This window comes from Limulus polyphemus, unplaced genomic scaffold (genome assembly GCF_000517525.1).
Source record: "Limulus polyphemus unplaced genomic scaffold, Limulus_polyphemus-2.1.2 Scaffold3397, whole genome shotgun sequence".
Lineage (NCBI taxonomy): Eukaryota > Metazoa > Arthropoda > Merostomata > Xiphosura > Limulidae > Limulus > Limulus polyphemus.
The window spans coordinates 43,538-60,968 of NW_013669007.1; the positions used below are offsets into that span (position 1 = coordinate 43,538).

Genomic DNA, 17,431 nt, shown 5'->3' on the forward strand with positions numbered 1-17,431 from the left:
ACACAGGGACATAAAAAGCCATCATTTACGTCTAACCGTATTCAGGAAATACCAACATACACAGGGACATAAAAAGCCATCATTTACGTCTAACCGTATTCAGGAACTACCAACAAACACAGGGACATAAAAAGCCATCATTTATGTCTAACTGCATTCAGGAACTACCAACAAACACAGGGATATAAAAAGCCAAAACCAAACTAATAAAGTCTACACTAAAGCAAAAATAAGAATTTTTTAAGATTATCTTTTAACCCTTCTAACACGGCTGGGTGGATTCCACCCAGCCTGTATTCCCAAAAGTAACCATAAAGTACTTATACTGTAACTTTTTAAAATGTACATGCATCTTCACAAAATTTTGCAGATTATCAGTAAACATTACAAGGCATTTGTGCACAAAGTATCAGATCTTTTAATTAAGTTTAATATTTTTTGATTAATTATTTGCTCATGCATTTTTATTTTTGAATATTGACTATCCAACATGTGAAGTAATTTTGATTTTACCTAACCACCTGGCCATGCCAGGTCAAGATAGGAGGTTCTTATCTTATATTCTAGTTTGTCAATATCAGTAATTTGAGTTCCTAATTTGTAAGAAACTATAGATTTTTATATTTGGACATCATAAACATCTAATTTGAACCAATGCTTCATTCAACATACCACGTGACACACAAAAATCGGCATTAAGGATTTTTTTTAATATTAATTTTAAATTAAAAAATTAACTAATGTATAATACTAAAATTTGAATTATAATTTACAATTTGATACCAATAGATAGTTCAATAAAATTTTGAATGTAAGTACAAACGTGATAACATGGCATTTGATCCATGACCACAGGAAGACTCGTCTCGGTAGGGTTAAAGAGAAGATGACTAATTACTTACTAAATCTATTCTATTCCATTAAATGTGAACAAAATTTACAAAAAACAATTATACAAACCTGTATTTTGTGAATGAATGTTACTCCAATGCTGAACATGATTATCAACAAAACTCTCATTATGTCTAGGTGTCTGATCAGTATAACTATTCTGTAAATTAGTTTTTTTTGAACGAGCAGGAGAAGGAGAATTCTGTGGTTGACTGAACTCCTTCCTTAAAGACCACTGTTGACTAGGGTTCTGTGTAGTAGTTGTATCATTCTCTGAGGCTCCTCGAACGGTAGAAAGTTCGTGAAGCAGCTGTTCTTTGTGCTGTCGTTTCATTTTGAGAACACGAGTTAAACGCTCTTCCTCTTCTGTGGACATCTGTACAGTAGTAATTTATGGGAATTTTGTTTTAGCATGATAGTATTTTTACTTACAAGGATTAACTGTATTTGTATCTCTTCCTCGATTGAAAATCTGTTCAATATAAAACAGATGAGAGGAAAGAATAACTAAAAATCATAATTATAAGCATAAAAATACACTAAAAAAACTCACAAATTTCTAAATCTCAAAAGCTAATTGACAAGAAAGCACAGCAATTAAAACTATCATTACATTAAATAGGTAAAAAAAATTTAGCCAACTTGTAGAAGATGGTGAAATTTTACTGAGTAACTTACCTGACTAACAGAGGTAAGAGGGCACACATGAGCTAGATATTCTATAAGTTCTATATGTTCTCCTGGTCTAAAGTGGCGACCCTTACCTTGACTGAACAGCCATTCAGCCTTCAAGCTAAACATTTTAAAATCACAAATTAATATAAATGTAAGACATTTATACTAATAAAGAGCAATTTTTAAAAATAAAGGGAGAAAGGAATGAAAATACTTGATGAATTGTTTTTACAGTGCAACAAATAAATAACTTTCATATGTTGTTACAGCTTTTTAAAGTACATTTATATTTTTACCTTTTCATGACTTCACAATATGACTTATTGGTATTTTTTTAAAATAAACATACAGCTTTAGTATCATCATTACATTATTGTGTCATCAGGTTTCTGGTTAAGTGTTAATATCTGTTCAGTGATTAAAATATTACTTTTGATCCTCAAAATTTTTGTCTCACTAGATGGTCTATGATCATAAAAATTGTAGCTTGTTCACTTCTCACACATATCATTTTAAATGTCATCTGGCAAAATAAAAATTCTCACTTTTAGACTGTCATGTTCATTAATGAAAAAAAAAAACAGGAACATTAATTTTATCCCTACTTGTAGATAGGTAACTTTAACCACAATATTTCTTATTCAAAACAAAAATCATCAAAAGTAGAATACTGTGAACTTGAAAGTACTTAAAATTTTAATGCAAAAACAAATGTCTGAATACCATATGTTTTCTTGAAGTAAATAATTGATAATCTCTGTAGATAAAAAATAAAATGACAGATTTTTAGAAACAATACAATAACATAGAGAATGTATCATTTAATTTATAAATAAAATTAAGCTATATCAGGAAACAGTTATTGCTTTAAGATTACAATTTTATAGTAAGATGTAAATAAATAAACAATTCATTTTTGATACAATTCATTCCTTTAGTTTATACTGATATTTAAAACCCTTCACAAATAAAATGTTTACAACATTAATTTTGAGAACTTAGGTTAGGTTAGGTATGTAGGAAATCCAAGATAAATATTACACTTTCAAAGAAGAATAGTCAACTATTCAAAAGCACTTGAATTTCTGAGTCTCTTGAAATCTACTTGATTTTTCTGGTGGTTCTTCATGCTGGTTCTTTCATTTAATATGGCTAAAGTAAGTATTATGTATTCAAACTATATACCTGTTGTCTGAACTTTTATTAAATGTTGTCAGGCATTATAGGTGTGTCTGTGAGCAATATATGTGAGTTAACCACTTTAATGTTGAAGAAGAAGAATACTTGTATCAAAGAATATATTTTGATCATTAACCCCTCTTCAACATTTATGTTAATTTTCTCATTTAAAAGATATTTTAGAATATTACAATGAAATAAACTTACCTTTCCCTCTGCGTGACTACGTAATTATCAAGCACACGTACCCCTAAACACCAATTGACAACAAAAGGTCTATAATCAAATCCACTGAAATAGCGTTTAGGATGTTCTTTTCACTCATCATGATATATTATAAACAGAACTAATCTATCTATAAAATGTTATTCTACAGTACCAGGTAAGTAAGCTCATGTTAAAAACATGACATGATCACTACTCTAAAAGAGTATAAGTGGATAAGCAGTTTAGAAATACGATCCAATCTAACTTAGGAACAAAAATTCTGGACGGGAATAATTAGTATACAGAAATACTTGAAAAAAAGATTAGTCATTTGGCAATGTAGATTGGTTGTTTTCAGTTTTTTATTTCAAATTACTAAGCCTTAGATTTATGAATTTAGCTTACTTTAAAAAAACATTACAATATTCCTTTCTAAAGCTAAAGAATTGGAAAAAGTAGTGATGTATTAAAAAATCTCGAACAACCTCATGGGGAAGAAACCGAGAAGCCTATTTCTGATTAGTGCTTCTAACTGAACAAGTTAGGCTTTAGCAATTACAAGATGCTTCAAAACAATTTGGACTCACTAAAAAGGTAAATTAAGATATCTTTAAATTTAATTCTTTCGGTTTTAATCTGACAAAGGAATTAATAAAAGCTATAAATCAAAAATACATAATAAGCAGCTGTATTTGCACATGGAAATTTTAATGGTTAAGAGTAAACAGTGCAAATGCAAAGCTAATAAATTTGTATTACATTACTTTTGATCATTCAAACTGAGGAATACTTTTACATCACAAAGTATAATAAAGGTTATATAACTGTTTATTAAATTTAAAAACAATGAAATGTTTTGAAGTGCTTCAATCAGTATTATGGATTACAAAAGGATACACTGTCTGACCAGTCAACACAACGCAAGGATTATTATTTATAGTTAGACGTTCTAAAGAAGTGAGTGAAGACAAGTGAGATATCTGTAAATAAAGATAACAAAAGTTCCGTTACCACTTTTATGAAAAAATTTTAGTTGTTTTATGAACTATTACAAAACACAATATAGAGTAGTCAAACATTATAAACAGAAACATAGTATGGGTTTTGGATGTAGTTGACTTAATGAGTAAGGTCCGCCTCGATCGAGCCACTTTAAACCTAGTGGCACATCCATTATTTTACCCACTTTTATAATGTGTAGGATTAAGTTCCATATATATCTACATGGTTACAATCACCATCATGCCACAGTTCTCTCCCACTTGGATATACTCCTCTCTCTTCTACTACACATTTCACGGGTGGGTGAAGAGTATACCTGTTTCAGAAGTGGTATGATTCCCCTCCTCAGATCTTGGGATCTGACTCTCTCATTCCAAGGGTATTCTTTGTACACTTTTGGGGGTGGTACTTCTGTCATATTCTCGCACCGGTCCTGCCACCAACTCAGTGTGGGAATCTAGCTAATCTTGTGAGTGGAGGGAAGTACCATATCAGAAGTTATAACTTTCCTATACCGTAAATATGTATCTGATAGGTGCTTGCCTCTGCTTACACTTCTCACTTTTCTCCGGTGCTTACATCTTCTGCCAAACCTCGAAGTGAAAGTTTGGTAGAGGCATATAGTGGGAGCCACATGCATCATGTATGACACGCTCCTACTGACAGAGATATTGATACATGATGATTTACATGAGAGACAGGTTTGAATCATTCGATTCCAGTAGGGTGGGGGGAGCAAAAGGCTTGTGGCATGCGTAAAGAAAAATTTGCATATAGAGGCCAGCACTGGACAAGAATAGCTAATCCTGTGAGAAGAGGAAAGTACCATATCGGAAATAAGACATTATACTTTTACTGATGTACAGGGCTCAATTTATCCGAGGCATTTCAGACCTATGTTAGGTAAAGTTCATTCCTCAGATAGTGAACCTACTAAGTGTGAGGTCACTTTGTAATAATGTCTATAGTACAGGAAACTTGCTTTCTGTATAAAAAAAATGTCATATGCCAAGCAGTTTAGATAATATGGTAAATGAATGTATAAAGATGCATTGACAGCAGCCCCCCCCCCCCTAACTCCTTTGGTGATATATAAGTTTACAGGTCTTTTAAAAGAAAGAAAAAAACACAATATAACTTTGTGTTTATTACAATAAATAAGTTCTGTTGCATCTTATTTGATTGAGAGATTCCGTACATTTTACAAAATCAGAAAATTTAGGATTTTTCAATGATATATTTTTTTGGCATACTGGTACAAAACTTACAGTTATACTAATGCCAGTTTAACAATACAAAAACTCAGGTAAATTGAAAAGTGTGAAACTATCTTTTCTTTTATATCACAAATGGAAGATAACAGTATCCATTTTGTGAGCCAATGCCAGAACAAGAAAAGTTAACTGAACTTCCTTTGATATTCAGTTTTTTTTTTACATACAGCTAAACACCCTTGATTGATTACAAAAGCTTATATAAGCTGATTTAAGTTACAAGAAGCTCTGTAGTACTAGTTTTCCAAAATTACATTTGTCTGATTGAAGCATAAAATGTTCTATATTTCATACCATAATTAAAGTTATAATTTTCATTCATGAAATGTTTCAGATTTCATAAGAAAATTGATCACTTATACATGTATAAGTATAATTGTATAAGCATTCAAATGATTTACTCACTTCATTTAAGTCTGACAGATTATTATCTGCTAAAGACAAGATGCAAATGGATGGCGGTAGGTAAGAAGATGCCCCTTGTAGATTGAAAATATGATTTCCTCTTAGATGTAAAGTCTACCAGAAAGTAAAAAGGAGTTTTACATGTTTAAAAAATAACCAGGTTTAATTATTAATGTAGCTATCATCTTGACATGCACTTCTTTGTCCATAATATAATAAATTTTTACTCAAATATATCTTGTATCTAATATAATTTAAGATACTTGTTTTATAAAAAAACATGAGATACTCATCAATGAATGTAGACAATACAAAAGAATTAAGCCAAAATACTGGTATGCACAGGATGAAAAGATACAAGAGGGAATCCTTAATTGCCACAGCATGTGAAATTCTTTTAGGAAGGATTAGAGTAAGTTGATCTATAAGACCTTGGGCATGGTCAAATTCATCAATCCAAAGGGTTTGACCTCATGAGTTGATGAGTTGATCAAGAGATGATGGAGCTCTGAGCTAAAATTTGTACTTGTAAAAAAAAACAAAAATAAAGAGCCATTCTATGAGCTGCTCATCTGTGGCTAAAAAATATTTTGGAGCATTATAAATACATAATACAAAATACTAACAAAATTAGAATTTTATTCTTTTGTATTGTCTCCACACGTGTACTTCATAAATAAATTTATCATCATTACATTTAGTAGATTTAAAAGTTATGACTGAAGAATTTTTCCACGATTTTATGAATAAAGAGCCAAAGATATCTTAAATATTTGTCTTCTATCTTCATGATAAAATTATACAGGACATCTCAGAGTTTACATAAAATGCTTGAATGTTCACAAAAATTTCACACAGGAATAAATAACAAAATGTTTGCAACACTTTTCAACTACTATAAAATATCCATAGAGTTTTAATTGTTTTGTTCTTCTTACCTTCAGTTTTTCAAGATGTGACAAGTCTCCTAGGCTTTCAATGTTGTTGTCAGACAAGTCCAAATAAATGATATTTCTGTTGTGCTGAAGGTTTTGGATTAACTAAAAGAAAAATTTGAGAGCTTTCATACACATCATGAAAGACAAAGCTGTAAAAAGACAAAAAAAAATTCATGGATACACTTGAATCACCAAATGATTTTAGTTATTTCACAAACAGTGTTGTGGGTATGTAATCACATTAATTCTGAGAAGTCTAAAAAAACCTAACCAGAAATAATAATATCTTTCAAACATCTGGTTTGCACATTTGGAAGTAATAAGTTTCATTTATCTTGTTGCTAAAAATTTGTAAACAAAATTTATAATAATACATGTTCTGGGTGCAGATTTTATATTTTCGTACACATCTTTTTAATTTAGAATGAAGCTTTGAGACTATCCAGTTGTCCATCTAAATCTGGCACTTAGGTTTTCTTCACATTTTTGGTGGCATGAATTCTCTACAATGATGCTACACGCAAGCACATACTATAGCTGACTGATTAGTGGAACATGATAATCGATTATTCTCCCATCAGAATTGGACAGTTGAAATAATCAAAATCAGTAGTAATTAGAAACACTAATTTTGATAAGTTGATTACTTTCAAAACTCTCAATCCCAATAGATTAAGTTTAATAACCTTACATTAAGCAAAAATAATAACAAGAAATCATAATAGAAATATTTCAATTACTTGGATACTTAGGATAATAAGAAACACTAATTTCTAGTTTAGTTGATTTTTTTTTGTGTGACATTAATTTATCAGTTTACATGACACTAATTATGTAATTACTGCTCAGGTTATCAATTATATTTACTAACCAAGTTAATTGTCCAGTTCTAATTCATATATATATATATATATACGTGTGTGTATATACATACACAGACACACAGAACTTGATAGTGGCTTGGATTTTAGGAGCCACTGAACCTCCCATGGCTACATTTTTAGTCAGATTTTAAGGTCTTCTTCTTGTCTAATGTACACAAAAATCTTGAGTTAAATGAAACAGTGTATGTATTAAGAAATTACTTATCAACTGTTTTAAATATAAACATGCGCATACATCTGGATTATCAAAATGCTCAACTTTATGCAAGCATTAACATAATTGCCTACTTTTCTTGTATATAAATGCCTCTAATAAATGACACTTAGGGAACAGTATCAGGCAAGAGGCAAAGGTGTGGATAACAACACACAGTAACTGGCAATTGTTGAAACACAAGGGGTTATGACAAAACACCAGTTAAAGCTTAAGTAAAAAAAATATAGAAGGGTCATGACCTCAGACCACAGCAAAGTAATAACAAAGACAAGGAAGACAATAACTAATGTGAAGGTGGAACATAAGGTAGTCCACAAAGTAAAGCTACATAAGAGTTATTATGATATACAGGCAAATAAGATAGAAAGTCACATAACTGAGGTATGAGCAAAGTAAGCAGAAAAGGAGTTACCTGTTCCTCAACAGAGTGAAATGAGACATAAGCAAAGGCTGGAGATGGAAGAGCTGACCAAAACTGGCTCCACAGGAGGCAATGAAAGAATGAGAAATGACCTTAACTGGATAAGAAGAAGAAGGCAGAAGGGAACCACCCACCTAATGCACAATAGCAGTAACATTATATTTGAAAAACAACAGCTGTGAACATACCATGATTCACCACAGCCCTATAAAATTATGGTAATTTAATAAGTCCAATATAATCATAGTACCTCACCACTGATTAAATTCTGAGACCTGTCACACAACAGGCATTTGCTCTACCAAGAGAGCTAAAAGTATAACTACTGAACATTAGCTCCATAAAGAGATAAGGTGACTTTTTGGTTGCCACTGACATAGGTGGAGAAAATGCCTGAAGATGAATGGCCAAGCCTGGGGAATTATTTTTTTATGTGCAGTCATTGGTTGCAGTAGTACAATAATGAAATTGGTGTCTATAAAAAACACAGTTGCAATCAGATAAATAGAATGAAAATGCAAGAAGAACAAAACTAATGTACCACTAAATAAAGAAAGGCAGTAGATCTTAAAAACTAAAAACTCAAAAAAAGCACAGGAGAAAACACGTCTGAACACAGGCAGTGCCAAGGAAAGAATTAGCCCACGATCATGTACTAGTGCTCATAGGGAATACTATGCATGGAGGTTGTTTTGCCATCCTATTGGGAGAGGGCTACAGCATTATGATGATTATATCATAAGCTGTAACAATACATACTGAAATGTAGGGGTGTAGAGTGGGTAGGTCGCAACGGACCATACACAACAAGTCAACTACATCCAAAATCCATGCCGCTGGGAACCAACTTCCATGTGGGGGGTAGGAAAGAGGATCATACACTCTTCACCTCAAGTTCATGAGACCGAAGGGAATCTAGTACCCCCCCCCCCCCGACTCATGAATGGGGCTACATGAATATGATAAATTGATAGATCGATCTGGAAACCAACATCCAGTATCAAAAAGATGTCTACATAAAATAAATCATCTCCTTCAAAAGTGAAATTGACAGGAACCACTCCAAGTCCATTAACATACTCGGAATAAGAAACATTGAGGGTTATTGGAAGGGAAAGAACCATAACATCCCACAATTACCTCCACCGTGACCCACAACACTGATGGAGTATAAATGAGGGAGGAATATAGACATATGTAATATATGTATGAGGACTTATGTGGATTGGTCCTACTCTAAATCCAAAACATAGGGTAGGATGAGGGATACCAATCGAAGGGGTGAACTACAATTTTGACATCTCACTCCCATTTGTTTTAATGTTTCATATCGGAGGATATCATGTCATCGACAACCACCAGAACATCACTGCTCTATTCTCAATTGAATGGTTTTATAATCATTTCTTTTTTTTTGTATTTCATTAACCCATTCAGGAGGATGCCTCCATAGTCCACCACCCCAGTGGCTTGGAACTGGAAAATGGTAAAACGAGGTGGAGAGTCTGGAGGAACAACAACATCTGAAACAGTGCGATGGGTGACCATGGAACTCTATTTTTAAAAACAGACCATGCCGATTTATTCAATGCAAGGCAAGGCAACGATGGGCAGCTATCCCCTCTTGCTTTACCCATGTAGTCCATGGGTAAGTATGGTCCGGGACAGAGAAACTTATGAAGCAATTCTATCGTGAGGATAAACGTACAGGCGATCTTGTGGAACACCCAATCTCTGCAGTGTGCATTGCGTGACCATGGAATTATAATATACCAGTCAACATGGCTTGACAGTGCAGATTTGAACACATGCCTGATTGAAGAAGTAGCACCAAAGGATGAAGAAGGTGAAATGCCAATGAAAAGGTAAGGTGTCAAATTGGGTGAGAAGACACATGGAACAAGGAACAGGAGGAAGACAATAAAGAGGTAGAAGCCAATCAAATGAAGAGCCAAACCCAATTGTTGAAGGAAGAAGGAGAAAGAACATGAACAGAAGTTGGTTGCTAAGGAAGAAATATGCAGGAACAAACACCACAGAAGGAAGCCATACAGGCAATATAACATTGAAGATCACGTACAGGACATAGAAATCTATCTGGATCAGGACGAGGATAAAGGTGTGAAATAAAAGGAAGAGAAATCTGCTAAACAGAGGAGTTATCCTCACTAGCTGCGGAAGTGTTAGGGAGGAAAACCGATCCAGAGAAAGGAGAACATATGTAGAAGGATAAAGAGTACGTGAAACATCAATGGTAAAGAAACAGACCACTGACATACACAAGTGAATAAGCGAAGAAATAAAAACATAAGGGAAGGAAAAACAAGGAGCACTGAGAGAGTGGTTTGAACATAGGCAAAGTGAGGCAGTGCAACACTACATTAATATCCCCATCGGGAAGGACAGCCCACCATGGCAGATGACAAATTCAGAAGCAACACATCCACAGGTAAAGTGTAAAAGAGATAAATACCTGTGGGATCAGGATAAACAAAAGGTGTGGGACAGAACAGCCCTAAATTCCAAGACCAAGGAGACAGAAGACCCCTGATCCAAAAGTAAAGAGAGAAAATCTTAAGGACTGAACACGGAGTGTCAAGGATGAATGAAATCATTAGGTCTAGCTGATTCTGCATGAGGGGGTAGGGAAAAATGCAGTGGTGTAAAAATGCAATCAAATCCTTATTGACCCAAACAGGTTTGGCATGTTCAGGAGGGTTGTTTGGGCAAGTTCAAGAGAAGGTTGACCCATATAACGAATATTCTCACAATGGATAATAGCAGAGAAATACAACAACAGGTCAGTTTTTAACAGCTTACTACCTTAAAATTGTCTGTCAGTGATTATAGTAATTTTTTACTAAATAAAAAACCTGAAATTTTTTCCACCTTTTGTTTTAAACTATTTGCAACTGACTAGACTCACCTTGATTTTGTTACCTGCCAAGTCAAGCCATGTTAAGCTGTGAAGTTCCTTTAAACCTAAAAAATGTACACAGTAAGTATGTATCATAAGAATAAAATATTATTATTGTTTAAGAGGGTTCAGTTATTTTTGTGTAAATATGTTTTAAGATGAAGAACACTTTTTAAGCTGATTCAAAATACTATTTACTAAGAAACTCTTCAGAATTTGTATCTTTTCAAATGTAGGTACATACCAAATCAAAGCAACAATTAAGAAAGACTTTCATAGGTATGTACTTAGAAGATGAATTTTGAAGACCATAGACATACTAACCATAATTCATAACAATTAACCTTATGTCATAATATTGGATACTCTTATGAGTCACCAACTATACACTGTCAGATGACTGTGTCACTGCAAGTGATTTCTTGACAAATGACTTTTAGTGGGCTATTAAAAATGTATGCTGGGCTTGTATTTCAGCAAAAGTGTTCTTATTAAAGCATTTAATTTTTAATTTCTATACTCTTACTGTTGCTATCTAACTAAAATAGCTACACAATATGTTTCTGAAATATAAGTTTTTGGAATGACTAATGCAAAAAAGATGCAATATTAATGTCTGCAATTGTAACTTTTAATATATATAAAATAGGTAACCATAAGTTAATTAAATTTAAACTACACTTCAGCTTACATGATTTGTGTAATTAAACATCTGGTATACACACTTCAATGTTTCTACACTTTTAATATTATTAGTAATACTGGTTGTATTTAATGAACATATTTATTCAGTATGTTGTAAAATTCAAGTTCACAGATGTGCTAGTGATGGGCATTAGTAATTACTATAGTAGTCCTAACAATGGGTTCAAAATATAATTATATGCTATTGATTCAAAAACTGGTTGGTGACACACAGCACAATCGCAATGTTTTAACTTGGCCTTTAGAAAATGATTAAAAATGTTCATTATACTGCTCGTTCTGTTTGTGACGTGTGTTAAGAGTATAACCTCAGAATGAAAAATCAGTAAAAAACGTGCAAATTATAACCGATTTGGAAATGCATTACCAGTAACTTATGATTAAAGCGACCTAGAAAAATGTATACAGTAATTAATATAGATAATTTAATATACAATTCTTAGTTATAATTATTAGAATTCGTTCATTCATCATTTCAGCACCCTAGCTATTAGCAGTATTTTCAGCCATACTCCCAGTAATATCTCTCAAAGATTGGCCAGCTTATGAGATATAGGTTAGTCCTAAGTTCATGTACTAGGCTAACAATGCAAAATAATCTTCATAATAAGAACTTAAAAGTAAAAAATAAAATACGATTTATATATATTGAACATTTTAACCAATACTGTTAATGAATGTAACTTCAAAAAAGAGAATAGAACATAACTTACAAAACAGAACAATGACTAGTGACCAATGAAAAACTACTAAATGGATCTGTGTAACTTCACAGTAACTTAACATCTGAGGTAAATTACTATGACATATATTACTGTATTTAACTGAAGAGTAGGACAGTAGTGCAGTGCAGACAGAGGAGCAAAACTTTATATTTATGGAAATAAAATATAATTATATATATAATAAATTAATAGCAAAATCAATCAATAAATACTAAAAATATTATTACTCTAATTAACATAATCAAGTTAAATGCAATAAGAATAAAAATAATTTTCTAAGCATAGTATGAGCTGTGCAACACACAAGTAACCTGATTTTAACTATCCCCTACTTACAAGTTCACTTTACAGAGCGGGCAGTTGGAAGTAACAAACTTAAACCTTGAGAACTAGCCAAGATGTCTAAGTAAAGATATGATGTGAAAAAGTTTACAGTAACAATACAAATTAATTTCTGCATACAAAGTAAGAACAATGTGAATGTGAAATTCAAAATAACAGAAACTAATAAAACAAGTATGTAATATTATACTACATAAAGAACTGTTATATATCTTGAATTAACTTAAACTGCAAGTAAAACTAATGGTGGTCACCATCAATGTTCCCTCTAATTTTTTCAATCCATGTGCGGAATGAATTTTTTCATGTGCACCAGTATCAAGGCAATGTGTGGCTGTGATCTACCAGTTGTTTTTTTTTTTGGGTGGGTGGATATTTTTAGCCTATCAAGCCTATTGAATCATTAGGTCACCTTGCGATGTTACCAGTTGGTCATTTAGGCTTTAGGCCTATCGAATGCTAGGGTCATTAAGGCCATCAACGTGTTAAGAGTTCTCACCATTATTGAGGATGAGCGCAGCATTTGATTCGTTGTTGTGCAGCCACGCAGCTTAGAGGGGACACTGGTCACTACTAAATTTGCCAATTATTACCCTAACAAATTAGTTAATAAATAAAGGTGTAGATTTGATAGTTTTAAAATTAAATGTCATATTTGGTAAAATTGCTAATCCCATAATTGGTAACAAATGTAATTTAATTTACTTAATTAACTTAAGTTGTTGCAAAACTGCATAAAGCTGTTGTTAAAAATGCAACAAGAGAAATCTTGTTTGTAAAAAAATTAGTGTGAGTTTATGAATTTGGTCACTGAAATTTTGAACAAAATAGTTATATTGTATCAAACAAGCTGCGAGTAGTAAACATCATAGCATAATATATTTGGAAATGGAAAGTTTGTAACTTCAATACCATAGATGTTAACAATTAAATGCTGCACATGTTCTAAGTAACTGATAATTCATGCTCCTTATTAAAACAAATCAACTTTAGTATTGTAATGTAAGTGTTATCAAAACTTAAACACTGATATTCAAATATGACAGCTCCTCTTTTTCTAGCTTGTACATTACCTGTATTTACAAAACTAACATTACTTTTTGAAAAATTTCATTACCACTTTATTAAATACAGATAAATCTAATACATTTATATTAATATTTTGTTCTGAGTCACAGCCCATGTGTGCCTACTGAACCACAGACTGACATACTAACCACTTGGCCAAATCCAGCTCAACTTGGAAGTTTTAAAATTTCAACCATTTAAAAAAACAAACAATAATTATTCACTACAATCTCAGATTTAGCTTAGAGTGGAATACAAATATTTCAAAGTATGATAGTACATGGATGTAAAGTATTGAAATAAAATTCATTTCTTACCTTCAATTGAAATAATATTGTTATGGGAAAGACTCAAGCTGACAAGATAATGAAGCTTTGAAACACCATACATTCTACTGAGGCAGTTATTTTTTGCTGAAAGCTTTACAATGAAAGAAAATAATATTACACATTTTGAGTAAACAAAGAAAGACAACTTAAAGAAGAATGTTACCTATGAAAAATGCTAAAAGTAATACAAATTTTTTTGCTCATAAATAATATATTTTACAAATATTTGAAAATTAGTTTAACTTGGTACAGAAATTAGGTATTTTCTACCTGAATTAGTACTTTAAGTAACATTTGGGCTAAATGACCAGATGACAGTTTTGGGCTTACCCATCCCAATTTAGAACTACTCACTGGAAAGAGAGCATCCACAACCTAAATGGCTAACTTTAATCAAATTGTAGGACTGATTGTTACTTTTATAATGCATCCACAGCTGAAAGTTCAATGTTTCTTCATAACTATGTTGTTGGTTAAAACCTTCTGATCTGCAACCTGGTACACGAACCACTAGGCCACACTCATCCTAATTAAGTTTGTTTTTAAAGTATTAAAAAATGTTATCATTAAATTAAGTTTAAACTTAAGGTGTATGATGCCAAATATTGCAGTTTCTGTTAACAATTAAAACTACACATCATCTATGAAAACTTTTATGATCTTAATTTTCATCTCATAATTTGTGGGAGAACAAGCCTTAAAACTGTCCTGTATGATGCTAATTTATTAAGATTCAATTCCAGTACTTTAGTATTAGTGAACTGTGTTGATTAATATGTCCCGGCCCATGGATAACATATAAAACAAGTTGGTTAACAATGTAAAAAATATATTATAGTTAAACACAGAACTAACCAAAAAATTAATGACATAGGTTTAGTTTAATTTTCATGATTGAGTAATAAAACTAATAAAACTTTTGATTTTATTGTGTATGGTTTAGTAACTTTTCCAAACTGCCATATAAGCAGGATTGGGTGTTTTATAAATCTAAAAAATTAAACTGGTTAATTGACCATCACACTATGCTTAAACACCGTCAAATAGTACTTTATCTTTATGGCAAAAGAAATACAAACTGGCATTTAAATCTATTATTGTTTTGTCCACTTCCTAAGGGGTGTGAAATTAATATTGGCCACTGACCAGGACATAGAATTTAATGCTGAATTTTGCCCATCAGACAAGCAGTTTATTTTTTCCCACACTTTTGTTTTACTGCTAGAAAATAGCACTGTATGTATTTCTAGGGAGCCACCCAAGTTTTTTTTTAAATTCCGGACTGTGAAAATCTAATGCATAGGTACAAACATTTAAAAACACGCACCTCTAAATATCAAACCTAAAATATATACACATCACTTAAATTCAGAAACCTTAAGTCACACACACAGTAATGAATATATTTAAATCAAGACAACAATGTTATTAAATTGCTTTTGTCTACAATAGGATTACTGTAAAGTTTGATTGCCAGGTCTTGGAAGAATAAGTAACATAATAAAAATTAAAAACACTTTTAAATTGCTACACGTATATTAAACATAATTTCAGTTCAGAGTAGCTTTAATGTAACTATGATTCCTTTATCAGTTTGTGAGTGAGATATTCTACATTCTGTACTCTATAATCCTAATGGCTAAATGTTAAAAACTGAAAAAAACGTAAAATATATGAATGAATATAAATGTAAAGAGTTTGAATACAAAATGTGGTATACACAATTCCTGACAAAACTGGGCTACCAATGGTACTGTTTTGATTGTGTTCACTGTTAAATAAAAGCAAAAACCTAAATGTTTTACTTCACTATTTTTGTGTTTTGTGGAAAAGGAAGGACACAAATAGGTTTTTAAGAAAGACAAGTAGATCTTTAAAGCATTCTATCCCTCGGATAAAGAAGGTCTTTCCAAAGTATCCACAACTTTGCTTATTACTTAAATAAACTGTAAAGTATTTGAAGATGTTTTATTCTACATGATAAGCTATTCTTCAGTTCTACTTTTATTTAAAAACTGAATATATATACATGTATATTTTTTTTTACCAAACCTTCAAGTTCAACAATAAACACAACAAAACTGTAACTCTGTGTTTTTCCTCTAAATGTTCTAATTATTTTTTTTTTATTTTACTTGTACCAAAAAGTTCAAATTCAGTATATGTACATCTATAAGCATCACAAACATTAAATGGGTCAAGTGACAATAATTATGCTATGTATAAAAACAGATCTTTAGGAAACACGAACTTAAGATTCAACAGCCTTGTAACAATTGTGATAAAACTTGATTTGTTATTTTTTTATATATTCAATTTAGATTCACTTTTCTGAATCTTATTTACAACAGTAGGTATAAAAAAATTATTTTTAGTTCTTTGAATTTTTAAGGTGTAGAAAACCAAAAATTAGTGTCATTTAAGACAAAAACAGTACACATGGTTGGCCATGCTCTAACAATAAGTGTTTAGTATCACTAATCAAATCATATTAATACAATAATCACTTGAAAAACAGTTGCATTGAGTTTCTTTTTTGGTAATTTGGTAAAATAAATACAATGTCCAGGCCATTTGTTTTTAACATGATTTATTAATTTTTTGGTAATGTTCTACAGACTATTTTCACTAATTATCCTTACTGATGAATAAAACTAAAAATTTCCAAAATACAAGTATTGAATTCTTCCTCACAGGTTTTGGCCTTATGCTTTTTCCAGAGCTTGCCTTTTCCAAAATAAAGTTGTTCACCATTGAGATAACATTAGCTTTCATTCAGTTTAGCCCCAACCATAAAAGATTGGATAGCTGTTGTTGCAAATTTTAATGCAGTGGTTTTTAAAATCTTTGTGTAGTAGACGGGTAATTAATAATGAGTTTTTAACACTAGGGTCATTTTAACACACACTTTTTAAAGAAATAACACCCAAACAACTTTCTGTAGTTCATTAACAAATAACAGATCATTTACTGCTTTTATGGAGGAACATTTATTTCTTTTAATGAGGACCATTTTAACCCTTTCCACACGGGTCATGGGTCAAAGGCCATGATATATCGTTTGTTTACTCGCATTCAAAATTTTATTGAACTACCATTTCATGAATTTATGTCAATAAGTTTGGTATCAAGCTGTAGATTATAATTCAAATTTTAATATCATACATTACCCAATTTCTTAATTTAAAAGTAAATATTAAAACAACACAGTTAAACATCAATTTTTGTGTGTCATGTGGTATGTTGAATGCA

At 31.7% G+C, this 17,431-nt stretch overlaps 1 protein-coding gene across 1 annotated transcript in view; it reads right to left on the bottom strand.

Moving 5' to 3' along the window:
- The window catches only part of LOC106469285 (centrosomal protein of 97 kDa-like), a 64,960-nt gene that overhangs the window by 36,691 nt on the left and 10,838 nt on the right, over nt 1-17,431 (bottom strand). Inside the window, exons 3-10 of the mRNA XM_022397763.1 lie at nt 14,168-14,270; nt 11,020-11,075; nt 6,572-6,673; nt 5,634-5,747; nt 3,850-3,932; nt 2,953-3,036; nt 1,570-1,684; nt 961-1,267 (exon numbers count right to left, since the gene is read on the bottom strand). Coding sequence (XP_022253471.1) covers nt 961-1,267; nt 1,570-1,684; nt 2,953-3,036; nt 3,850-3,932; nt 5,634-5,747; nt 6,572-6,673; nt 11,020-11,075; nt 14,168-14,270 — 964 coding nt within the window. The remainder of the gene's footprint in view (nt 1-960; nt 1,268-1,569; nt 1,685-2,952; nt 3,037-3,849; nt 3,933-5,633; nt 5,748-6,571; nt 6,674-11,019; nt 11,076-14,167; nt 14,271-17,431) is intronic.